The 27,284-nt window shown below is 42.8% G+C and overlaps 2 protein-coding genes across 3 annotated transcripts in view; both read left to right on the forward strand.

Annotated features, from left to right (window-relative positions):
- The window catches only part of PIR (pirin), a 102,524-nt gene extending 90,609 nt beyond the window's left edge, over positions 1-11,915 (forward strand). The window contains 2 exon segments of the mRNA XM_059050912.2: positions 5,504-5,570; positions 11,783-11,915. Coding sequence (XP_058906895.1) covers positions 5,504-5,570; positions 11,783-11,898 — 183 coding nt within the window. The 3' untranslated portion in view covers positions 11,899-11,915.
- An 83-nt stretch (positions 11,916-11,998) lies between these two features.
- VEGFD (vascular endothelial growth factor D) overlaps positions 11,999-27,284 on the forward strand; it is a 38,100-nt gene continuing 22,814 nt past the window's right edge. Inside the window, exon 1 of one of the 2 annotated variants that reach the window (XM_067024046.1) lies at positions 11,999-12,052. Coding sequence is in view for 1 of the 2 variants with exons in the window: in XM_067024045.1 (XP_066880146.1) it covers positions 12,933-13,022 (90 nt within the window). In the remaining variant the exon portion in view is untranslated. Of the gene's footprint in view, positions 12,053-12,716; positions 13,023-27,284 lie in introns of those variants that run through there. The other variant, XM_067024045.1, reaches the window with a different exon arrangement.

Below are 27,284 nucleotides of genomic sequence, written 5' to 3' on the forward strand. Positions count from 1 at the left end.
GGATGCTTTCACGCCACAGTGTACAGCTACGTGGTTGCAACAGAGACTGGATGGCCCACAAAGCCTAAAAGCTTTATTCCCTGGCTCTTTACAAGGACAAGTTTGCTAATCCCTGGTCTGGCACATAGTGCGTGCCCAGTGATGGTAGCTGGGCAGGTCACTGATCTAAACACCTGATGTGACAGGCAGGCATGCCACGTACATGTCACCTAATGAGGATTTATACCTTAGGCCCCAAGGTTTAGGGCACCTGAGTTTCGGCAAAGGCCCTAAAGGACCCTAATTCACTCGGGCTCCAGGCCAGAGGTATCCTCCCTTGGAATTAGACTTACCCTGAGGGTTGAAGAAGGAAGCTGTGCCTTCCCAGTTCTCCCTTATTCCCATGTGCGTGGAGTTGTGGACACGAATGAGGAGTCGATACCTAGTCCGCAGCTTCCCCCTGCCCTTTCTCTGCTTCTTACTCTGCGTCTTCACCATCGTGCCTGTCTTCCGGGTGGCTCAGGGGCCTGGGCAGCTTCCTCGAGAATGGCCAGTCCTCCAGGGCAGGCGAGGAGGGCAGGGAAGAGTTGACGTATCGATAGATCACATCTTTGCTTTCCCCAGGTTTCCCTGCTCCATTTGAGCATTTGACTCATCTTAGACCAGCACGTTTTAGGCTGCAGGGACCCCTACCTTTTGCACTCACAGTGTGGATTGTCTTTTGTGACGGTATTCTGAAGTCTTCCATGGCGGGTAGCAACTGCAGGGGGCTTGGTTTCTGCCAGGTGGAAGAGTCTTGAAGCCAGACTCTCTGACTTCTTAGAGGAAGCCTAAACCCCAGCAGTGCCTTCAGAATGGCCTTCACCTTTTCATTGTTCTTCGAGATGGAAATCAACCTGGGCTCCTCTGGACATTTAGGCGTGGACTGTACTGGTCACCGTGGAACAACCTCTGTTTCAAGCGTTAAAGCTCCCTGTGCTGCTTTGGCCCACGATTGGTACCCCGGTTGCCAAGATGGCTCCGTGATCGGGAGCACATCGATTTGATATGAAGACTGGATCTCAGCTTAACCCTCAGGTTTATACTAGTGTCCTATTGAGAAAGTCTTAAGCCTCATGCATGAGCAGACTTACTTGGAGTTTGTCACGGTAGACAATCAGTTCCTCATTGACTGCCATCGAAACCATACTTGAGAATAAGGATACTCTTTAACTGGCACCATTCATGGGGAATTCATTAAACTAATACAGATTAATATTTGCTTAAAATACAGATCAAAAGACAACTAAAACACCCTTTTAAAGCTAGAGACAACTTTTTGCTGATGTGTAAAAATTCATAATAAAATAAACCATTAATCTTCAAAAACTGGTAACAGTTCACTGTTTTCTCTTTCAATTGGCCTAAGAAGTATAAACAGTGACGTCTGGTAAGAACAATTACATGCAATTAAGTCCTGTTAAAGCTCAGTTTCTTTCTGATAATGTTTTCAGGTAATATTTCACCGTAATAAATGTTCCTGATGCAAAAGCATGCCCTTAGTTTCCTTCTCAGAGTCCCCCTGCCACCTCAAGCTTTGTATTTCTGATTAATCAAACAGACTCCGAGGAGGGCTTCCCTGGTGGCGCAGCGGTTGAGAGTCCGCCTGCCGATGCAGGGGATACGGGTTCGTGCCCCGGTCCGGGAGGATCCCACATGCCGCGGAGCGGCTGGGCCCGTGAGCCATGGCCGCTGGGCCTGCGCGTCCGGAGCCTGTGCTCCGCAACGGGAGAGGCCACAACAGTGAGAGGCCCGCGTACCACAAAAAAAAAAACAAAAACAACAACAACAAAAAAAAACAACTCTGAGTATGTAGTCACAGTGTAGAAGTTGTCAACACCTTAAATAAATCCTAGTGCCTTCATCTGGGCTTCGATCATTTATTGTTGGTGACAGTGGAACTCAAGACATGTCTTGCCAGTATTTATGGAATAACAAAGAGCAATTTGTAAAAGTAAATTATTATGTAAACCCAGAAGGGCCTGACTCGAAACTAGGAACTCTGAGAAGGTGTGCCAAAGTGAAAGACATGGTCTGGGCCCCAAAAGATCGTGAGTTTCAGTTGGGACAACCGTCCATGAAGCAGTAAGTGAACTTCTGTTGCCTTTGTGTGAGGGTCTCTTCATAAGAACCTAACAGGAGACACTGACTTAGATCCACACGGGGACTCATGATCTTAAACAAGTCTTTCTCTTTGCTTTGGCTTGATTTTCATCATTTGACACTGTACCCAAGGTCGCCATAGAGGAGGACTTTTCAAGATAGCAGCATTTGAGACTTGGAGCCACAAAAGCACTCTACTGAATATACAGAAAGATGATCAGCTTTCACCAAAGAAGGCTAGTTAGGGGAGGAAAAAGGATGCACTTAAGAAAAAAGAAAAAGACCCAAAACATCTGGCTTAGGTTAGAGGAGAAGGGGCCAGGCAGAGGTTAATTTTGTAAAAAAAAAAAAATCATTCAAAGAAGCTTGGACCGGGCTTCAGCTTTCTTTCTTTCTTTTTTTAAATTTTTATTGGAATATAGTTAGTTGCTTTACAATGTTGAGTTAGTTTCAGGTGTACAGCAAAGTAAATCAGTTATACATATACTTATATCCAACTCTTTGTTAAATTCTTTTCCCATTTAGGTTACTACAGAGCACTGAGTAGAGTTCCCTATGCTCTACAGTAGGCTTTTATTTATCAGTTTTATACATAGTAGTGTATAGATGTCAATCCCAATCTCCCAATTCATCCCACCCCCCTTTCCCCCTTGGTATCCATACGTTTGTTCTCTACATCTGTGTCTCTATTTCTGCTTTGCAAATAAGTTCATCTGTATCATTTTTCTAGATTCCACATATAAGCGATATTCTACGATATTTGTTTTTCTGTTTCTGGCTTACTTCCAACCTTTAGCTTTCTGAAATGGAAAGCCCAACTCCCAAGCAACTCAGTACCCAGCAGTTAAATCATTTTTCATTTCAGACCAAATTCAAGTGTCCTTTTATCCTACTGTCTGACTTATAAATGAAAGTCATCATTTGATTTGAGTAATATCAAAAGGAGCAAAACTTCTATTTTGAACACTTTATTATTATTCCAAACTGTGTAAACTGTAGGACATGTTTGTCACTCACAAAAGACGCATCTTCTGAATTAAGAAACTTACATTCTGAGGAGTCGCACACCCGCGGCGCAAGGAGGTAGGCCTTTTCTTTCCCCTTCTCTCGTGACCCCTGACGCTTTCTCCTCTGCCTCCTGACCCTAGAACTCAAGTGTGTATGCCCTCCAAAACCAAGCACCTCGAAACACTTTTTAGTGATGTCTTCCCTCAGATTAAATTATAAATGATGTAGCACCAGCGATCGGAACTATTTTTCTAGGATACTTTTCTTGAATATGTCATTTGATTTGCACTGAAATTCTACCCCTTCAAAGCCCGTAGGTAGAAACCTTCCCCTTTCTTGGGGACTATTGGCCTATTGCATAGTAGTATGCACAATTTAACTTATTCATAACACTGGGTCATCAGCATGTATATTAATTACTGTCCTGAGCTATAAAGTGTGACGATGTCTTTAGGGCCTGCTGGCTACTACAGTAAGTGGTCCTAGACTAATTTTTAAGCTTCTGTGCCTGTTCTTCATAGTTTTTTTGGTGTGTGTTTAATTTCCATAATTGACGTTAAGCTGTCCATTTCCTTGTATTGCTCTATAGTAGTGCTTTCCTGTCTTCTAGCTTTGAATCTCATGAATCTGATTAACCGCAAAGCTTAATTATTAACGTTGTGTATAATGTGAGAGTAAGTGGAGATTGAGTGAGGGTCTGTACTAAGATTAAAAGAGTAAACTTTAGTGTATGGGGTTTATGACATCTGTTTTTAACATTTGAATTAGCAGAAGCCTTTTTAGCTTCCTCTTTGATTTTCAGCTGAGTTCACATTGGCATATTTTGACAGCAAATTGGGTTATGGATACATAAGGTGATGTGTAAATAAATACAGGCCTGGGAATGGTTAAACAGATGTTTTTTTAAACATGAAGAAATGATTAAAGCATCCACTGGGTGGATGCACTAAATGCACAGCCCTGGGACTGTAGGGGGTAAATTAAGACTTTTGCAGAAACCATTCGACCCTAAATTCCCTTTTAAGTTTTTAAAGGTAGAGGCAGAAGCAGAAATAAATGGCAGTTCTGTAAGATACTACTGTTTCTAACTATGTGGAAGATTAAAGACTTTGTTCTTCATATGCTTCATGTTGAGTCCAGTGATAAATCTTCTGGCACTAGTAACATTATAATTATTTCTAATTGAAGAGCTTTGTATGAGTAGGAGCATATATATATTATCACATATTTATATGATCACAGGTGTGATGGGAGGTTCTTCTGCTGCTTTCTTTGGCATTACTGGGTCAGAGGACGTCAGCGATAGGAGGGCTTGGAGTCATATTGTCAAAGTGCTCTCTAGAAGGATTACAACACCCACTTAAAATCTCCCAAATGATGTATAGAAAAGTGTATCTTTCCCTGCATCCACACTAGCACTGGCTTTAATAATATTTCTTTTCAGTTTCAGGGAAAAAAACCTAATCTTAATTCTAAACAAAAACTTTTAGAGACTTTAACACAATAGGACCCTATTGGAGAGAAATTTGCCTGATCAGGTATCTGGGATTTTTTTTTTTAATAAATTTTTTTGTTTATTTTTGGCTGCATTGGGTCTTCATTGCTACGCACAGAGTTTCTCTAGTTGCGGTGAGCGGGGGCTACTCTTCGTTGCTGTCTGCAGGCTTCTCATTGTGGTGGCTTCTCAGACCACAGGCTCTAGGCACGCGGGCTTCAGTACTTGTGGCACGTGGGCTCAGTAGTTGTGGCTCGGGGACTCTAGAGCGCAGGCTCAGTAGTTGTGACGCACGGGCTTTGTTGCTCTGCGGCATGTGGGATCTTCCCGGACCAGGGCTCCAACCCATGTCCCCTGCATTGGCAGGCGGATTCTTAACCACTGTGCCACCAGGGAAGCCCCCTTGGATGTTTTTGTAAGGTCCCATTTAGTGCAACATTTCTGGGGCATATTTTACATTAACAGTAATAAATGTCAAAAGTAATAAAATGTTACTTTTGGATTTGCATAAATAAACTTCCCTTTTAAAAATTAAATTTTTAGCAGGAAATTATAAGCTCTATAATAGGCCGAGTCACTTACATAGTTTGTCATAAAGATGTTTCTAGTTAAAGAAAAATCTTAATTTAAATTCTCCTTCTTTATTAGAGAAGGTTATGGTTTTGATGTTCAGGACATATTCTTGAGTTCGGATTGCTACCAAACATCTTAAAGGATAAACATTTCCATATCATGCGTTGCACAGAAAGTATTTCTGGAATTTATCTTTAGAATTAGGGACATCATCCCTTTGGGCCAAATGTCAACTTCAGATCATTCCTAATCAGACATTCAAAAAGAAGGCCGTTTATTGTTTGATGGTCTCTTTCTTGACTTTAGGATCCTGAGAGAAACCACTTCATCGTGACTGCTGGGGAGCCATTAAGAGAACCCGTTGTCCAACATGGTGAGCCCCAAATGATGGCGATTTCTTTGGTTGGTTTTCCTTTTCTTTGAAAGTAATGTACATATATAGGGTCACCGGGAAGAAAGCTGGATTTTTGTCCTCTCTCCATCTGCAGAGTTGAGGATTTTGTCTCATTTCTCCATAGTGAAAGGAAAATATATACACGGTTTTCATTTCTACATTCATTCTCTTTCTTTTAAGGAAATATTTCTTGAGTATCTACCACATGTAGGACATTGAGGTTTGAACTGTGGGGAAAACAAAAATAGTGTTCTTTTACATAGTGTCATAGGGAATTTCAACTTAAAAAAAGATTTTGTGGTCTACTGGGGACTTGAATATCATTTTTATCTTTACCAAAAATAACAGTAATTTCTTTCTTTCTTTCTTTTTTTTTTTTTTTTGGCCGCGCTGCACTACTTGCAGGATCTTAGTTCCCAGAGATTGAACCCAGGCACACGGCAGTGAAAGCACCGGGTCCTAACCACTGGACTGCCAGGGAATTCCCATAAATAACAGTGATTTCAGTACTGTCCTTGTAGTCTATTGTATTTTTAGTGAAAAATGGGGACCTCTTAGGACCATTTCTTTGGAAGTTTCTAAAATATTTGAGTCACTCTTCGTTTATTTTAAAAAACAAATAGAGGGACTTTCCTGGTGGTCCAGTGGTTAGGACTCGGTGCTTTCACTGTCGTGGCCCCGAGTTCAGTCCCTGCTCAGGGAACTAAGATTCCGGAAGCTGCACGGCACAGCCAAAAAAATAAAAGAAAAATACCCAAAGATATAAAACAGGGAAACAACAAGGTCTTACTGTATGGCACAGCGAACTATATTCAGTGTTCTATAATAGACCACAATGGAAAAGAATATACATATGTGTGTATGTGTATATATATGTGTAACTGAATCACTTTGCTGTACAGCAGAAATTAACACAACATTGTAAATCAACTATACGTCAATAAAAACTACAGAGATAACTGTACTTGGAGGCAGAAAATCCTGGAATAAGGACTCATAATAGTCACTTCATTTCTTTGTCTTGACTTCCTCAAAATACTGTTGTTTGATTGAATGAGGAACGTCTAAAAGCACCTAGAACCCAACCCATTACTTAGATAAATGCTACAAAACATAGTGTATGTTCACTCATCTGATTATTAAATTTAACATGCATTAAAATCCGATTACACTACCTTGCCTCGCCTACAGGTATGCACAGTGATTTCAGAAAAAAAAACCCAGCTGATCATAAATTTAAAGAACACTGATTATTTTTATTTTATTTATTTATTTATTATTTTTAATAGAACTTTATTGGAGTATAATCACTCCACAATACCATATTAGTTTCTGTTGCACAGCAAAGCGAATCAGTCATATGCGTACACATGTCCCCACATCCCCTCCCTCTTGAGCCTCCCTCCCACCCTCCCTACCCCACCCCTCTAGGGCATCGCAAAGCACAGAGCTGATCTCCCTGTGCTGTGCCGCTGCTTCCCACCAACCATTTTACATTCGGTAGTGTGTATATGTCGATGCTACTCTCACTTCGCCCCAGCTTCCCCCTCCCACCCGTGTCCCAAATCCATTCCCTATGTCTAAATCTTTATTTCTGCCTTGCAACTAGGTTCTTCAGTACCATTTTTTTTTCTTAGATTCCATATATATGTGTTAGCATACGGTATTTGTTTTTCTTTTTCTGACTTACTTCACTCTGTATGACAGACTCTAGGTCCATCCACCTCACTACAAATAACTCAATTTCGTTTCTTTTTATGGCTGAGAAATATTCCATTGTATATATGTGCCACATCTTCTTTATCCATTCATCTGATTATGGACACTTAGGTTGCTTCCATGACCCGACCTTTGTAAATAGTGCTGCAATGAACATTGTGGTACATGACTCTTTTTGAAATATGGTTTTCTCAGGGTATATGCCCAGTAGTGGGATTGCTGGGTCATATGGCAGTTCTATTTTTAGTTTTTTAAGGAACCTCCATACTGTTTTCCATAGTGGTTGTATCAATTTACACTGCCACCAACAGTGTAGGAGGGTTCCCTTTTCTCCACAGCCTTTCCAGCATTAATTGTTTCTAGCTTTTTTGATAATGGCCATTCTGACCGGCGTGAGGTGAATACCTCATTGTAGTTTTGATTTGCATTTCTCTAATACTTAGTGATGCTGAGCATCTTTTCATGTGCCTCCTGGCCATCTCTAAGTCTTCCTTGGTGAAATGTCTATTGAGGTCTTCCGCCCATTTTTTAACTGGATTGTTTGTTTTTTAGATATTAAGCTCCATGAGCTGTTTGTACATTTTGGAGATTAATCCTTTGTTGTTTCATTTGCAAATATTTTCTCCCATTCTGACGGTTGTCTTTTTGGCTTGTTTATGGTTCCCTTTGCTGTGCAAAAGCTTTTAAGTTTAATTAAGTCCCATTTGTTTATTTTTTTTAAATTTCTGTTACTCCAGGAGGTGGGCCAGAAAAGATCTTGCTATGGTTTATGTCAAGGAGTGGTTTTCCTAGGTTTTCCTCTATAAGTTTTATAGTGTCTGGTCTTATATTTAAGTCTCTAATCCATTTGGAGTTTATTTTTGTGTATGGTGTTACGTAGTGTTCTAATTTCATACTTTTACATGTACCTGTCCAGTTTTCCCAGCACCACTTATTGAAGAGGCTGTGTTTTCTCCACTGTATATTCTTGCCTCCTTTATCAAAGATAAGGTGACCGTATGTGTGTGGGTTTATCTCTGGGCATTCTATCCTGTACCACTGATGTATATTTCTGTTTTTGTGCCAGTACCATGCTGTCTTGATTACTGTACCTTTGTGGTATAGTTTGAAGTCGGGGAGCTTGATTCCTCCAGCTCCGTTTTTCTTTCTCAAGATTGCTTTGGCTATTGGGGGTCTTTTGTGTTTCCTTACGAATTGTAAGATTTTTTTGTTCTTATTCTGTGAAGAATGCCATTGGTAGTTTCATAAGGATTGCATTGAATCTGTAGATTGCTTTGGGTAGTAGAGTCATTTTCACAATATTGATTCTTCCAATCCAAGAACATGGTATATTTCTCCATCTGTTTATGTCATCTTTGATTTCTTTATCAGTGTTTTATAGTTTTCTGAGTACAAGTCTTTTGCCTCCTTAGGCAGGTTTATTCTTAGGTATTTTATTCTTTTTGTTGCAGTGGTAAATGGGAGTGTTTCCTTAATTTCTCTTTCTGTTTTTTCATTGTTGGTGTATAGGAATGCCAGCGATTTCTGTGCATTAATTTTGTATCCTCCAACCTTACCAAATTCATTGATTAGTTTTAGTAGTTTTCTGGTGGCATCTTAGGATTTTCTATGTAGAGTATCGTGTCATCTGCAGACAGTGACAGTTTTACTTCTTCTTTTCCAATTTGTATTCCTTTTATTTCTTTTTCTTCTCTGATTGCTGTGGCTAAAACTTCCAAAACTATGTTGAATAATAGTGGCGAGAGTGGGCATCCTTGTCTTGTTCCTGATCCTAGTGGAAATGCTTTCAGTTTTTCACCATTGAGTATGATGCTTGCTGTGGGTTTGTCATATATGACCTTTATTATATTGAGGTAGTTTCCCTCTATGCCCGTTTTCTGGAGAGTTTTTTTTTATCATAAATGGGTGTTGAATTTTGTCACAAGCTTTTTCTGCATCTATTGAGATGATCATATGGTTTTTATTCCTTAATTTGTTAATGTTTTGTATCACATTGATTGATTTGCATATATTGAAGAATCCTTGCATCCCTGGGATAAATCCCACTTGATCATGGTGTATGATCCTTTTAATGTGCTGTTGGATTCTGTTTGCTAGTATTTTGTTCAGGAGTTTTGCATCTGTGTTCATCAGTGATATTGGTCTATAATTTTCTTTTTTTGTGATATCTTTTTCTGGTTTGGGTATCAGGGTGACAGTGGCTTCATAGAATGAATTTGGGAGTGTTCCTTCCTCTGTAATTTTTTGGAAGAGTTTGAGAAGGATAGGTGTTAGCTCTTCTCTAAATGTTTGATAGAATTTGCCTGTGAAGCCATTTGGTCCTTGGCTTTTGTTTGTTGGAAGATTTTTAATTACAGTTTCAATTTCATTACTTGTGACAGGTCTGTTTATATTTTCTAATTCTTCCTGGTTCAGTCTTGGAAAATTGTACCTTTCCAAGAATTTGTCCATTTCTTTGTGGTTGTCCATTTTATTGGCATATAGTTGTAGTAGTCTCTTATAATCCTTTGTATTTCTGCAGTGTTAGTTGTGATTTCTCCTTTTTCATTTCTAATTTTATTGATTTGAGTCCTCTCCCTCTTCTTCTTGATGAGTCTGGCTAATGGTTTATCAATTTTGTTTATCTTCTCAAAGAACCAGCTTTTAGTCTTATTGATCTTTGCTATTATTTTCTTCATTTCTATTTCATTTTTTTGTGCTCTATCTCCTGCAGGTAGGTCCTTAAAACGCCGTTCCCCCATGTCTGCCTGTTCAGACATCACCACGTGTGTGAGTTCTGTCCAGGGCTCCTCCTCCTCCCTTTTCTGTGCTGATTCTTTGCATTTTTCCATACTTTTATCATTCTGTGTGTCACACTGTTTTGTAATAATTTGTTCTCATATCTGTTTGTGTTATAGGTTTGAGGTCCTTGAGGGGAGGGAGTCTGTCATTAATTTGTCTTTCAGCTTTATGTCTCTAGCTCCTAGCGCCATGTTCGTCATTCGGTAAGCACGCAATAAATCCTGGATAGATTGGTCATTGAGTGAATGAATGAATTTACACACCTGCTACCTGGTTTCCCTTTCTGTTGCCATCCTATTCCCTGCAACCTCCCAAAAAGCCTCAGCGTCATCAAAGCATGCGAGCCTGGGCCTTCCTTCTCAAGCATTAAAGTGGGCGCCGAATCCGTGCTGATATGCCAACGGTAGTTAAGAAGTTTGCCTGTGTTATTCCAAGTTTTAAGTTATATTTTAATCCGGGTCTCTCCGAGAAAGCCTCTTAGAGGAAGAACTTCGAAAAAGGTTCCTGACGGCACCTCTGAAGACTGGGGGAAGAAATATACCGACCGAATGGACAAATCTGTCAACTGCTTTCGAGACACTGCCAATGCCGTACGAGCTGGCCTCGTTTATCCAACAGGTGGATGCTCCTACAGTATGTGCAGAGAGGGAAGAGACAGACATTTTGCCTCCTGGTCGATTAGGGGAGGACTTCTTCTACACTTTTAGCAAAAGCCAAGTTCAGACCTAGGAATTAGACAAACTGTGACCATGGGCCAAATGTGTCCACTGCATGTTTTTGTCAATGAAGTTTTATCGGAACACAGCCATCCCTAGTCACTCCTATATTGTCTGTGGCTGCTTTGCGCTTCAGTAGAAGAGTCGAGTAGTTGAGACAGACACCGTTTGACGCACAAAATCTCAAATACATACTGTCTGGCCCTTTACAGGAGAAGTGCACCGACCCCTACAGAATCCAAAGTGTGATGCTTTCTTGACTTGAAAGTTTTATAATCTCCTTTTTATTGTCAGTGAGATGCTACTAATTGTCAAAAATGACTTAGACCCCTCATGCAGGGGCACAGCCTCATATACTGTGGAGATGGCAACACTGTGACGAGATTTGCCAATTTTAAAAATCAGGTCAGTTAAATTCTTGACATCAGCCAATTGCTAGTGCAACTGACAACTACAAGAAATCTTAAAAGTTCTCATCACAAGAAAAAAAACTTGTGTAACTACGTGTAGTGACAGATGTTAACTAGACCTGTTGTGACGATCATTCCCCAATATATACAAATATTGAATCATTATATTGTTCACCCGAAACTAATGTCGTGTTGAAGTCATTTATACCTCAATAAAAAAATAAAGATAAAAAGAACTAACAGCTACAAAAATGGTTGTAATAGAACCAAACCTAAGAAAGTTTTGAATAAAGAGATTGCCATTGCTGATGGCAGCCTGCAATGGGTGAGTGAGGTATAATTGCATTTGTTTATCTGAAGTTTGGTCTTTTAGAATCATACACAATCGTAGTCAAGAAACGTGTATTACAGCCTCGGAGATTGGATGCTGCAAAAATAACCTTCTGCTGTTCAGGTATGCCTGAGTTTGTTTCAGATTAAGAACTACAGAAATACATACCATTTTCGTGCTAGAAGAAACTATTCCCGTCGCCCCGAACTTTCTGAATGTCTCTTTGTGCTCTAGGTCCATTTGTGATGAACACAGATGAAGAGATTTCTCAGGCCTTTCTTGATTTCAGAAATGCGAAAAACGGCTTTGAAAGAGCCAAAACCTGGAAATCAAAGATTGGAAACCAGTGACAAGCACAAGGGCAGGTCTGGCTGCCTTCTAGGATTTTGCCCTTTGTGGCATCCAGCCGTTCAGTGCCTCCAGTCTCCAAAGCTGACTCCGCCAATGCTTCGAAAGAATTGCACGCTCAAGTGATGACATGTTTTCTATAGCAATGTCTGTGAGGTATTTCCTGGCCCAAGCAAATAAGCCTAGTTGTTGCTTCTTTGAAAATCAGTGTTCTTCATTTCAATCTAAGTTACTTCTGTTAACAAAATGATTTTGTATATGTTTTCCTTTTCACGGGCATGTGGCTATTTTGTCGTCTTTGTGCCTGTGTGTTTCTTAAAGCACATTTGATTACTTTCTGTGTGTCACTGATGGAGGTGCGTGAGCATCCGAGGTCTCTTTCTGAGCAATGCAATTTCGATGCCTATGTGCTGGGGTTTCATGTTACAGGTTATCTGCGTGGGTAAAGTAACAGCAGTTCTGAGCGTTTCAGTCAGTTTTCAAAACTGCCCTGCTATTGGTAGGGACACGACAGGATTACGGCCAACACTTCCCTGCTTTTTCTGCCAAAATCTGTGTCAGATTTAAGACACATGCTCCTGCAAGCTTCCATGAGGGTTGTGAAAAAAAGTTTGAATCCACAACTGGGTCCCAGCCTTCTGTAGCTGCAAACATTGGTGGCCAAACCACCACCTCCTTCTAAAACAACTCGAACCTGGGGCATAGGGGGGGAAGATTTTTTTTTTTTTTTTTTTTAGTTTGCTGGAAATGCAATGGATTTAGAGACTTTCTCATTTCAAGTAGAAGACATGTCCACTTCCTGATTATTTTTGGAGCATACGAACATTTAAACTTTTTTTCATTTCTCTCCCCCACCCCATAAGATTGTGCAGAAACGTACCTTGACTAATTGATTTTGGTCACAACTGATTATTTGTTTTCCCCTGTGAACTCCTGGGGTTTCGAACTTTCCTTCTGGAGAATGCCTTTTGAACCAGTTTGCTCTAGCTGCCTGAGGTCAACTGCTTGGTAATCAGTGGATATTAGAATATTCAAAATGTACAGACAGTGGGCAGTGGTGAATATTTTCATGGTGTCTTCTCTGCAGTTGGTGCAGGGCTCCAGTTATGAACATGGACCAGTGAAGGTAGGTGAGCTCAATTTTTCATGTGATGCAGATTTTTAAGTTGGCTTATACAGAGGATGTTCTTTCTTTGCCACCACTATTTTTGAGACAATATAAAAATGCAGAACACTCCTCGTAGTGGGAAGGATATATTCTGTACTTGTTAATGAGTATTCTGTTTCTTAGGCTTACTAAGATTCTTGCCATGAGTTTTTGAAAACTCTGGGGGTGGGGGCTTTGGGAGATGCAATAGGACATGAAAGTTTCCCCTCAACTGTATGTGCAGATGGCACAGTGATTTTTTTTATTTGAAACAAATTGATTTACAGTGTTGTGTTACTTTCTGCTGTACCACAGTGATTTTCTCATGAAGCATTGACTTGTTTTTGTGACACAGATAACTTTGGGGGCTGTTTATTTTCAGGTCATCTGTGAGCTAGTTTAGTTAGTTCATTTCTTCTGTAAATCGAAAACTGCCGTGCTTTCTACAGATGTTTTCTATCTGGTTTTCCAAACTACCCATTGCCACCATCTAGAAAAATCTTTTCTCCGAAGTCATTTTGGTCCTTTGCTTTTTGAAACGTGTGTAAAACTCAACCATAATCAAATCTTTGATTCTATGAGCAAGCATCAGATAGAGCCCAATGAATTGGGCGTAATGAAACAAAATTAACTGGGATGTTGCTGACTGGGCACTGTTTTGCCCAGTTTTATTGTATTTCATAGACTAGACTGTTTTTCTCAGCCTTTGATTTTGAAAATGAGTCAGATATAATTGTTTTGACTGAAGTGGTGCTAAATCGTTATTGAGTTTGGAATTTCTGGCCGTGAACCATCAAAGTGGACTTGAGTTTTTGTAGCTGTCGTTAGGAAATGCATTTTCAACAAGGGTGATATCGCCCCCAACAGGGGAAAATTGGTCCTTGGGGGTGAAAACGTCTTACTCTTATGTATAAAGCACAGATGTACTTACACTACAGAAAGAGATACACGGTATTTCTGCGAAGGTTGAACTCTGTGTTAGGGGTAGAGAGTCACCCTGTCCAACAAGCGACACCTTTCTAACTTTCCAAATTCCAAACGGACACGAGAGAGATCACCGTCTTTCACCTCCACTTCATTGCCACCAGCCTGGATGTGGGATCTCAATGCCAGATCGCAGGTAAAAGGGAATCTCATTTTGAGCCTAGGGGACAGGAGAAAAAAAATCAGACTTGTGTGAAGTAAGTAAGGCTTTTCAGGCTGTTCAGCTGTTTTTAAGTCCACCCAACCCCTGGCTCAGTTAAATCTTTCTGACGCGAAGGAAAGGCGTGCGTACAGTTAAACAGGAGTTCGGGCGTAGATACGAGCGGGTGGTGAGGGCTAAGGAGGTATATCATATTGGTTATTATACATTTTCTTTTCCCCCGTAACTTTCTCTTAAGAGAAAAATCCAAGAAGAAATGTGTTTCTTAAGGTTAATGTTCTGCTGGTTTAAATCAAAATTGAGTATGAAAGCATATTCAAGATGCTAATGGTTTGGACACCGGGATATGAATGTGTTTTGTGCTTTTTGACATAAAAATGTTTCATTTATTATAAGACGTGTCCAGGGTCCTCCTTGGTGGTAGGTCCGTGAGCGTGTTCTTCTCTCCACCCTCCCCTCTTCTAACCACCTCTTTTCCCAAAAGGATGGCAACAATGCCAATTCTATCGTGAGGTTGCCCTTCCCCCAGAGTGGCCACTTTCTAGCCTTGAACATTCTCCTATTTTTTCAGCTTAGACTAGCAGTGCCTCTAGTACAGATACACGAATCTGTGAACTTTTTTTTTTTTCCTGCAGTAACCGTGCAAAAGGCTATCGATACCCTGCACAGTTGCTCTCAAAGCCATTTGAGTATAAGGCATCCTGATTTCATTAGTCTTGCCAGCTGTACTTAGGACAGCTGTTTGGGGTCAGTAGTGCATGGAAGTTGTGAACTGAGATAAGTCTGTTGGAAAATCTCAACTCAGATCTGTGCATACTGTTTAGCTGCTAAGTTTTTCAGTCTAAGCAGAACGTGTTTTCTTCTAGAAATAAGATTAACCCAGTGCCTCTTTCTGGCTCACTAGTATAATCAGATTAACCACCTAGATATGGGATTTATTTCTGTGTCTGTTTTCTCCAGCTTTTATATGTGTTGGGGAGTCCTATACAGTTGCACAGAGCGTGCACTGCACGACTCTGGGATGCTCCACCCACATGGTCTCACGTCTGTATGTGAGAGCCCTGAGTACAATAGTGTAGACATTCTGGGCATTGGATAAATAAATACTTGCAACCTCACTGTCCTGTTGTTCACGTCGACCTTCTGGCCAGCACTGTTTCTGGTGTATTTGATAAGCATTGCTTGTCACCAGGAATCTTGGCACCCCCTTAAGTCACTAGGGGAAGGCATCACCATAAATCTTTTCAAAGTCACTGGTGCAGACATACCAGGAGAGTGACAAAGGATTAATTCCGGGTCCTGGTAGGCTTGCCGCACTCTTCTCTGACGGAATTTGTCTCCTTCTTCCCCGCGCGACCTTTCAGCCCCCTCTTTCATCACTTCACTGGTGGAAGACTGTTGCTGAGTGGTGGAGTCGTTCAAACTTGGCCTGAGACTGGAATAAATCCAAGATCCGCAGGAACGTGGGACACCTCTAAGTACCGTGAGAAGCCACGTGGCTCACGAGACTTCATAACTTTGTGTCACTTGCCTTCTCCTGAAATTGTCTCTAAAGGGAATTGAATAACAAGGATTAAGATGCACCTTCCATATTTAATTCCAGGACGCAGACCCGCCCCCACTGCCCTCCCTACGGTCGTGCACAGGGAAGTCCATTGACTTCGTTGCTAGTCAGGTGGCCCAACGAGCTCGTGCCCACTTTCGTATCAGGCACCATCCTCGGCACAAAATACATTTGAAATGTTTTCCATTGATTTCTTCTTCATTTATGACCTTAGAGGTAAATGTGTTGCATTCCATACTTCTGTACACAGATCTTTTCTATCCTTAACTGGTGGTTGAAGCTTTTCTATCACTTTAGCCTGTTATTGCTATTCAGGATACAGTAGGACCCACTGTATCCTATAGCTTGAATATAGTACTTCCTTGTATGACTTATTTTTTTAATTTACAACCCCTGACTTGGGGAATTCCCTGGAGGTCCAGTGGTTAGGACTCCGCACTCTCACTGCCCAAGGCCCAGGTTCACTCCCTGATCAGGGAACTAAGATCCCACAGGCCGCACGGTGTGGGTAGAAAAACCAACCACCCGATTTGGACTTGGCGGATTAGCCTTTAGCATAGACCCCTAAAAGCGCTAGAAAAAACATCACATTAAAGCTGCATGTTGAGCGAGTTTCATCAGGGAACTGCTCTTCGGACAGTCTTATAGAGACAGTTGATGGAATGAAAATGCAATATTTGGACACACGGATGCTTCCATGTAGAATGTAACGTAGGACGATCTGGAACTCCCAGGCACCTTTATCATTACCACAGTGGCCTAGAGGTACGAGAGGAAGAGGGACACAAGTGACAGTAAATTGTTTCTGAGCACATTTCTAAGCTCAGCTCTTTTCCACCACCTGAGATTAACAGAGAGGGCGGGAAACTATCCACAACTGGGAAAGTGATTGAGATGAAGTGAGATGAGACATTTCTTTTTATTTTTTAAACTTTTTGTTTTATATTGGAGCATAGGTGATTTCAGGTGTACAGCAAAGTGATTCAGTTATACGTACACATATATCTATTCTTTTTCAAATTCTTTTCCAATTTAGGTCATGACATAATATTGAACAGAGTTCCCTGTGCTATACAGTAGGTCCGTGTTGGTTATTTTAAATATAGCAGCGTGTACATGTCAATCCCAATCTCCCTATTTCTTCTTAGGTTGCTTTTATGGTGGGAAGTCCCCTTTTTAAAAATTTATATAAATTTATTTAATTTATTTATTTTTGGCTGCGTTGGGTCTTCGTTGCTGTGCGCGGGCTTTCTCTAGTTGCGGCGAGCGGGGGCTACTTTTCACTGCGGTGCGGTGGCTTCTCTTGTTGCAGAGTGCGGGCTCTAGGCGCGCAGGCTTCAGTAGTTGTGGCTCATGGGCTCTAGAGCGCAGGCTCAGTAGTTGTGGCGTGTGGGCTTGGTTGCTCCGCGGCACGTGGGATCTTCCCGGACCAAGGTTCTAACCTGTGTCCCCTGCATTGGCAGGTGGATTCTTAATCACTGCGCCACCAGGGAAGTCCAGAAGTCCTCTTTTCTCTCTGTCTTACCACTAGATCTTATAGTCTCTACCAGGACACTAGGACATCATAAAGCAAAGCCACTCTAAGGCCCCCGTGCATCATGAAAGTCTTGACTGGTGGTGATGTCCTCCTGTTCCTAAAAGCTCTCCCTTGCCTCTCCTTAGAACTTCCCAACATCTGACAATTCAATGGTTTATTTATCGAGCACGTACTGTGTTGAATGCAGCAGGAAATAAGGCAGTGTTTCAACTCTCACGGAACTCGTATTCGGTGTGTGACGGGTGAAAAGTGCCTTGAAGAGGATCAAGAAGGGGGCGGAGACACAGAGGGATGGGCCCGGGGTGGGGGGGTGGGGTGGGGAGACCTCTCTGATTCCGTTTCCTTTGTGCAGAGCCCTGGAGGAAGTGAGGGAGGCAGAGGCCACTTCGTGCAGTGGCCATGCGGAGGGGCCAGCGTGGCTGCAGTAGGGAGAGTGGAGGCCAGAGCCGTACTTCTGGAGGTTGGAGAAGTAGCCAGGGCAGATCACGTAGAGTGTGGCTGCATTCCAGGAAAGCTTCGTGCACACGGAAATTTGAATTGTGCATCATTTTCATGCATCAATCACGAAATAGTCTTCTTTCCATTTGTTGCAGCCATTGAAAATTGTAGGAAGGATTTCTTAGCCCACAGGCCATATAAAAAGAGGCTGCAGGCTGGATTTGGCTCATAGGTCAGAGGTGCCCAACCGTGATCTGTAGCATTACACTGTTTTTTCCTATTCATGGGATGCATCAGTACCTGACATTTTTTCTTTGCTTGTGTATAGGTTTATTGCTTTGTCACCTTCCACTAGCATGAAAGCTTTTTGAGGACAGGGACTTTTCATTGTTTACTTCAGCTTCCCAATCACCTAGTGCAAAGGTGGAATAGAATGGATACTAAAAAAGTATTTGTTACTGACTGGTGGACTAGGCCTGTAGGCTTTGAGATACCAGGCAGTATATTCACCCCGTGCTGTTTTCCTGTGGAGATTCGAGAGGATTTGGCTGGAGGTATCAAAGAATCCTGCAGTATTTTTTCAGCCATAAGCTATCCTAGAAGGTGTTTACTTCTAGGAGCCAATTATAGAAGGAAGTCACCTTAGCCCATTTGTCCAGCTTGGTGGTCACAGAAAGAGGTGGCAAAGCAGCATCTGGCCACACAGCAGATATGGATAAAACCTGGACAGCTGGATGATTTCCTTCATCTTTGAGATCCTTGAAAAGTGCTGTGTTTTCACCCTGCACCACGTGGTTTGTGAAGATGTGGTAAATTATGGCAAAGTTCTCTGGGCAGATGCTCAATCAGTCAGGGTAGGCCAGGATCTGCTGTGGTAACAAACACACTCCATATCTCTTGGTGGCTCCTAAACAACAGAAGGTGTAGTCATCGCCCGTACCACGTGACCCTCCTGGTTTGTCCAGGGTGAGCGCCACATCGGGATGAAGCTGGCTGGGCACCCCCGTCTTGAATGCCCTTAGTCACCATGACAGAGGGAAGGAAGGCCCCGGAGAGCCTCACGCTGGCAGTTAAATTCTCTGGCCTGGAAGTGACACACATCCCTTCTGGTCACAGCCCCTTGACCCCCTGCCCCATCCAACCACCAGGGGCCGGGAAGTGCAAGCCTTCCATGTGCTCAGGAGTTAGAAGGCTGGGACTCTGGCGAATAGTATTAATGACTATAATACACACAACTTCGGTCACTTCTAAATGTTTCTGAACTTACCATTGAGATGGGAGGTGACAGAGGACACTGGGCGAGAATCATGGAAGGAGGAAGACACTCGGGTTTCTTCCTGCTGATGAGGAGGCTCCTTTTTCTTGGGAAAAGGAAAGCTGTACATTCAGTTCGGTGGACATTTGTGCAATGCCCACCGTGTGCCGGCCACATGAGTGGAACGACATGTTTATGAAATAAAGATGTCTCAGTTATTTGCATATCTTACCAGCAGCCAAGGAGCTCAGCTTGGCCTGTGAGAAGGATGATTTGAATGCCTGAAACTTTAAGTAATAATGAAAATTTTCATGAGTCTCTTTAGTCTTTCATTGTCATCTAAATAATTATACCACTCACATCTTTGAGGAAAGTATTGCTTTCCTGAAATCTAGGTTTGCCTAAAATAATTTCTGGAGAAAGAAAACGACATGTGTCGAATGTTGCTATGGCACAGGTTTTGTTGTTACTTACTGTTCCATTCTGGAGGGAGTCAGGAAGAGTGTGATTTTGATTGAAGGAATACACTGAGTTCATCCTATATAAGAGACCCTCCGAAAAGAACAGTTCATAACTTGCTTCATAACGATACTCTCACAGCAAGACCGAGGCTCATTGCGCATCTTAGACAATACAACGGTGATGGGCGAGGAAGAGGAGAGCAGTGGATGCTGGCACGGGACCGCTGCATCTTTAGGAAGAAAAGTGAAAACGGGCGTTCAGGGCTGACTGCCAGTGGCACGGCAGGGCTACCTTGTAAAGAAGACGATGAGGTTTGGCCTAAAGATCCTCTGTCCACCCAGTGGATTGTGTTACACTCAGGCTGAGATCGGGCAGTGTGACAATCCAGTGCAAATTTCAGTGGCTCAAAATATCGACAACCTATTTTCACTGACGCTACCGTCGCTCAGCTGGAAGGCAGAGGATCACGGCTGGAGCCATAGGTTGAGCACGGGTCCGCTCCACATGCCCCATCTGCCCCGGATCAGTGAGCCAGCGGGGGCCGGTCCCTACGCTGATGGTGGCAACATAGGAGGGCTGTGCGGTCACAGATACATTTCAGTCCTCTGCTTGCATCATGTCATACTATCCCATTGGCCAAAGCAGGCCACGTGGCCCAGCATCAATGGGGCTGAGAAATACACTCCTGTCTTGGGCAGGGAGAGGACTGGTGGAGGCATGGAGGTGGTGGAATTGTTTTTAACAATAACCTAATTACCATAAAGGCTTTGGATGGTTTCCTTAGACGTTGGGCCCTTGGTCTTTGAGATCAGTGATAAAGAGACTATAATGGGGGCTTAATTCCCTGGTGGCGCAGTGGTTGAGAGTCCGCCTGCCGAGGCAGGGGACGCGGGTTCGTGCCCCGGTCCGGGAAGATCCCACGTGCCGCGGAGCGGCTGGGCCCGGGAGCCGTGGCCGCTGAGCCTGCGCGTCCGGAGCCTGTGCGCCACAACGGGAGAGGCCACAGCAGTGAGTGGCCTGCGTACCGCAAAAAAAAAAAAAAAAAAAAAAAAAAAAAAAAAAATTGGCCTTTCATCTGAAAATACCTCCAAGAAATGGTAAAAAAAAAAAAAAAGAAGAAGAAGAAAAAGAGAAAGTTTGTCCTTGAATTACCCTGGAAAAGGTTTTCTCTTTAACTTTTATTTACTACGGTTGGAGTTGTCCTATCTTGCTCTTTTCAAACTCAGCTTTCTGGTTGCTAAGGGGAATCAAAGCCATAAAGCACCTCTAAACCCCAACCCAGGACCAGATGCCCCACCCCTGAGAGAGGAAGGAAAGGAAATGAACATTATGGAATGCCTCCCCTGTGTCTGACCCGTTCCCATATATGACCTTGGGTCATCTCCACATCAGCTCGCTGAGGTGATGTTATTTAGCATTGCCGTCTGAAATGAGGAAACCATGGCTTAAGGAAATAAAATAATTGGCCTACGGTCAAATAGCTAAAAGGGAGCAGTGCCTGGATTCAAAGCCAGCTTACTTTATTTTTTTTCAAGTTACCATACGGTAAAATGATCATTTTTCCCATTTGATGTGCAGCTCTGTGAATTTTAGCACAGAGATTTCTGTGGCCACCACCATAAGCAGGATACAGCAAAAACATTCCTTTGTGCTACCCATGTATAGTCACACCCTGCTCCCAGCCTCTGGCAGCCTCCGCCCTGTTCTCCATCACTATCTTTCTGGTTTTTCGAGAATGTTATTAATGGAATCATACAGTCAGTAACCTTTTGGGATTGGCTTCTTTCACTCCCCATGCCTTTGAGATCCACCCAAGTTGCTGTGCATACTGGCCATTCATTCCTTTGTACGGCTGAGGTGTATTCCATGGGATGGACGCGGCACGGTTCGCCTAAGCAACCATTCACATACTGAATGACATGACAGTTGTTTCCAGGTTTTTAGTTCTTACGAAGAAAGCTAGTATTGATACAGACATGCACGTCAAGGTTTTCGAGTGAACCTAAGTCCTATGACTTAAGTCATATGGTGACTATGACCTAAGTCATATGGTGAGTGTCTGTTGAACTTTATAGGAAACTGCCAACACATTTCCCAGAATGCTCTACCACTCAAAGCCAGTTTGGGACAATTCTCATCCATGCTCTTCCCACACCAATCAGCCGTCTGTCCAGACCACAGAGTGGTTTCCAGTATTGGGCAAAGCTTCCTTTCGGGGGATGTAATTTCCACTTGAGAGTTACAAGAGGCAAAGGCACAAAACTTCGGTTTGGCCTCGCGAAGTCTAACATGGCCTGCGCGGGTTCCTTGACCGGTGGGGGAGTAAGAAAGGGGAAGCAGAGGTGGGGGAACGATATCTGTGGACAGCTGGGAACGTGGCGGTACAACTTGGATCCCAGACCAGGGAAAAGGTGGTGGTTTGGGCTCAGCCTTCGACATCCAGCTAAAGATGACATGCAAAATGCATTTCCAGTGAAACAGAAGTTGCTAAGAGGTAGAGGGAGCATGGAATTATTTGTCTTGCAACATGATCGGCTCTCTAGGCCCACTGCCAAGGGAAACAAGTTGCTGACTATAGTTTCTTGAACTCCAGGGCCCAGTAATCAAAGGACTGGTTCCCCAGGCAACACTTGTAAATCCCTAAGCAAATCTCGGTAACGTTGTGTGAAATGTGTTCCGTCCACAGCACACTCCGAAGCTTCTGGATCTTCCAGATATACAAATTCTCTTCACCCCACCCCCTTATCACTAAACTTCCCGAGGACACATTGCCAGCAGTTTGACAGAATAGAATCATCAGTTTTGAAAGACTTGGAAACATCGACCCACAGTTCTCGAGAGGTCCAGTGGGGAATTTTGCAAAGCTGGTCTCCTTTATCGTATCTAGAACAGGAGGATTCTTAAGGGCAAGGGACTGGCATGACCCAAGAACAGCTTTTGGCAACTCGTGACTTCTGACAGCTCAGAGGCAGGATGGATCTCAGCCATGTTCTCCCAAGCCACGCCCCTTCCCCTTGGCATTGTGTTTATGTCCTAATTTCTGTGTGCCTTCAAATATTTTCTAGACTGCCGTGTGAAAGGATTAGAATTTACTATTCCCTATTAAATCCCAGTAAGTTAAAGCAGTACCTCTTATTTTTAATTCTGTTTGGGAGAAATGGGTTGTTTTGGCTCCTTGGGATTTTTTTTTCCCTGTCCTCTAGGATGGTCTCACATAAGGCAGCTGCTCTCCTTGTGCTGTATAGCCTGGAAAACAGTTTTGTTGGTTTTCAATCTTGAAAAAGTCATCCAGATTGGGAAGTGGGCCACAAACAATTAATCCGGTGACTTGAGTTAAGAAAGGGCTTAGAATCCAGTTCGGCAAGATACTCATCCAAGTGTTTTGAATCCCCGGTATAACTCAGAGGGCTTTAAAGAATAAGACTATTTCTCAGCATACATCTACCGTTTATTCCCAACTCAGTGGGCTCGTACGGGGCTCAGGAACTCACCCAGGCCTTTGAACTTAAACCAGCATGCACCATCCCCAAGATGAGTGTTTCTCATTCAAATCACTTGGAAAGATTTTTTTAAAGAAACTTTTTATTTTGAAATAATTTTAGTTTTACAGAAAAGTTGCAAAGCTAGAGGAGAGAATAGCCTGTATGTCTCTCACCCAGCTTCTCCTAAGACTAGCAACCACTTACGAAGTTTTTCAAAATCCTCATGGCAAAGCTGTAGCCCAGAACCAGAAAATGAGAATCTCTTAGGATGGGATCCAAGCATCAGTGTTTCTGTGAGGCTTCTTCCCCGGCAGGTTCAAGGTGAAACCAAGGTTGAGAACCTCTGCTACAAACCCTTACTTCTCAAAGTGTGGCCAGCCAGCCAACAGTATCACCATCACCTGGGTGCTTGTTAAAAATGCACCATCCTAGGTCTCACCCCAAACCTACTCCATCAGAATCTGCATCCTGGCAAGATTGCCAGGTGATTGGTATGCACAGTAAGTTTTGAGAAGCATCGCTCTATACAAAAGATTAAACAGACCACACAAACCTGGCCCTGATCACTCTTTTTCAAATGCGTGTATGTATTATATTTATTACTCATAAATTCCTTCTTCAGATATCCATTAAGTACTTATTATATAAAAAGATGAGGGCTTCCCTGGTGGCGCAGTGGTTGAGAATCCGCCTGCCGATGCAGGAGACACGGGTTCGTGCCCTGGTCCGGGAAGATCCCACATGCCGCGGAGCAACTAAGCCCGTGAGCCATGGCCGCTGAGCCTGTGCGTCCGGAGCCTGTGCTCCGCAACGGGAGAGGCCACAACAGTGAGAGGCCCGCATACCGCAAAAAAAAAAAAAAAAAAAAAAAAAAGATGAACCTGACCCTCTGGGAGGATCTACCCTCAAGGAGATCACAGTATAGTAAGGGAAATGCAATGTGCTCATTAAAAATATAGTCTAAGTTAGGGACTTCATAGAAAGCTTCATGGAAAAAGTGGCATTGGATTTGGACCTGGAAGGAGGATACTCAGAGGAAGATCCTTGAAAAATAAGTGATGCAGTTTGAATAAGTGAATAATCTCAGGGTTAAATTTTCTATAGCATATGATGAATCTATTTATTCATACGTTTAATAAATATTAAATATTTAGCTCTTACTATGTTTTTAATTTAAGCAGAGTTGATTTATAATGTGTTAGTTTCAGGTGTGCAGCAAAGTGGTCCAGTTATATATATACATATATGTGTATATATATTTATTTAAATTATTATTTATCTTAAAATATTTATTTACTTATTTATTCGTTTGGCTGCACCGGGTCTTGGTTGCAGCACACAGGATCTGCACTGCGGCGTGCGGAATCTTGTAGCTGTGGCGTGCGAACTCTTGGTTGTGGCCTGTGGCGTTAGTTCCCTGACCAGGGGTCAAACCCGGGCCCCCTGCATTTGGAGCGTGGAGCCTTAGCTACTGCACCACCAGGGAAGTCCCTATGTATATATATTCTTTTAAAAATTCTTTTCCCTTATAGGTTATTACACAATATTGAGTAGAGTCCCCTGTGCTCTACAGTAGGTCCTTGTCGGTTATCTATTTTATATATAGTAGTGTGTGTATGTCAATCCCAATCTCCTAATTCATAGCTCTCCCTGTTGCTATCTGAATAAAACATATCATTACTACTCCAGTGGTCCTGAACGACCCAGTGGGGAAGACGAGCATTAAGTAAGTAATGACACAAATAATTCATTAGCGTCAGTGGTGGTAAGCGCTGGGGAGAAGGGTGGGGAGCTCGAAATCCATGTGCCTGACAGATCAGACCTAGGCAAGGGTGGGAGTAGTGGGGGAGGCTTCCCTACGCAGGTGACACCTGGCTGAGAAAGGTTTAGCTAGACAGAGGAGAGGGCATTCCCAGCAGAGGGAACAGCACGGACTAAGGCCAAAGCAAGAAGAAATGAACAGGGCTTCCCTGGTGGCACAGTGGTTAAGAATCCGCCTGCCGCTGCAGGGGGCACGGGTTCGGGCCCTGGTCCGGGACGATCCCACGTGTCGTGGAACAACTAAGCCCACACGCCACAGCTACTGAGCCCGCGAGCCACAACTACTGAGCCGCGTGCCTAGAGCCCGTGCTCCACAACAAGAGAAGCCACCGCAATGAGAAGCCTGCGCACCTCAACGAAGAGCAGCCCCCGCTCGCCGCAACTAGAGGAAGCCCGTGTGCAGCAACGAAGCCCCGACTCAGCCAAAAATAAATAAATTAATTTTTTTAAAAAAGAAGAAATGAACAGAAGAGCAAACCAATGAAATGGGTGTCCAGTGACATCCCATCGTTCAACTCTCTGATATTTTCCATTGCCTCCGAAATAAGTAGCCTGGCCTTTAAGCTTCCAATCCTTCCTCTTTTTCTGTTTTAAACAACTATATTGTCATACAAGTTACGTACTGTAAAATTTGCCCATTCACCTGTTGGAAGTAAAATTCAATGGTGTTTAGTAAACCTACTGAGTGGTGCAGCCATCTTCCGTATAAGATCCCTTGTGCCCTTTTACAATTAACCTTCATTCCCACTCCCAGCCCCGGGCAGCCAGTAATCAATCGATTTTCTGTCTCTTGGGTAATCCTTAGGAGTGGAATCGGTTGACTGTGTGGTGAGTTTATGTTTGACTCTTGAAAGAACTGCTGAACTCTTTGCCAAAGTGACAGCACCATTTCACCGTCCCGTCAACACTTGGTGTTGTCTCCTTGACTGTGGCCGTCCTAGTGGATGTGAAGTGGTACCTCACTGCACCAGCCTCTCTTCGTAGTCTTGTTTGCCAGCCGTCCCGCTCTCAAACCTGCTCTGTGCCGCCACCACAGTCAACCTCCTGCTGTTTTTTTCAGTGAGGCTCCTTGATATCCGCAAATTATGCCTTTGTTCACTCTTTGAATGTGTTCCTTGACTAGATGTTTTTTGGAGGAAGAGGACATGGACATGGAGAGCTCAGATTATTAGGAGTACAGAAGGCCTTTGATTTCCCCACAACGTGGATACTTGCAAATTCCTCCTCCAAAGCCAGCCACCATACCTTTCCAAATACCTTAGTCACACTTGGTGTAGATGACCGTCTGGACCTGAGCTATGGAGATGCTCAGGCCTCCTCGGGGAGAACACCATGTGAACTTAGAAATTAACAAAAGAGAAAGCGGCTACCCCTCAGTTTGGACCTCAGGAAGCAGCAGTGCATTGAAATAATGGTAAAATCTTGTTACAAAGACCTTAAACCTCCCAGTTTGGAAACTGGCTTGTGGAAGCCAAGACATCAGAGAATGATTTGTTACTTAGGAGGGAAATTACTAACAGCCTTGGACTCATTACCGCAGACACATAAAAAGACGCTGTAACAAAAAGCAGAGATCTGGTAACCCTGCCTCACTTCCTTTCGCTGAGTGCTTTCTAATTATTTTAGTTTTGACGAGCGCTTCCATTAGAATATAGGAAGAAATTAGGAGCGACTTAACTTGGCAAACGTTTGGTAGTTAAAACCGTTGAAATCCATGGTTTAAATATGTACTGGGGCCTATACTTACGTTTTCTAATTTTAATGTTCGTCTTGCTCAAGTAGATAAAGTTAATTATACAGAAATCAACTAGTGCAGGAAGCCTCTTGGAAACAAACAGCTATTCTGGACCCTTTGTAAACGTATGCCCACCCCTGCAATTAATTGCTTGCCAGGTTTCTGCTTGTTCCGAATTTTCAATACCTCCACTTGTAAGAGCAAAATAAACTGTCTGCAATTTCTCTGTTATTTCAAACTAGGTTTTAAATTATGAGGCTTAAAGTATGCTTAAATAACTTGTACTTGAGGAAACACTTCATTTTTTATGATGAGGTAAGTCCGAGCCATTCAGTGGCTTAAATTCAATCCAGAGGTTTATTTCCCTCTGAGCTCTCATGGTTGGATAGTGTAAAAATATTTCTCAGATTGAATTGAAACCTCTAAGAGCTATGAAGCCTTATCATTCCGTATTTATGGATTCGCCTCAATAAATAAAAATCCTCTCAGTAGAGTACAACTTTTAAAACATATCAAAAGCTGTTTGATTGTTTTCATTATTTTGATGGGGAAGCGGTGTTGCAACAAAGTTTTACTTCCTGGAGTGGATTGAATGTGAAGTAGTTCATGGCGTCCAATTAGAAGACGGAGTGAATAATCATGAAAAGAGAAACTATTGAACAACGAGCCTTGATGGCACATCTTTGAATTTGGGTCGCTGGAGAGATTGGCAGTTATTCACTTTCATCCCCAGATGTCTTAGATGAAGCAGCTGTGGCACGCTCCTGAAATTCAGTGCCTGTTCCCCACACCCTGTCTGTGCT

Source organism: Kogia breviceps, chromosome X, assembly GCF_026419965.1.
Source record: "Kogia breviceps isolate mKogBre1 chromosome X, mKogBre1 haplotype 1, whole genome shotgun sequence".
NCBI lineage: Eukaryota > Metazoa > Chordata > Mammalia > Artiodactyla > Physeteridae > Kogia > Kogia breviceps.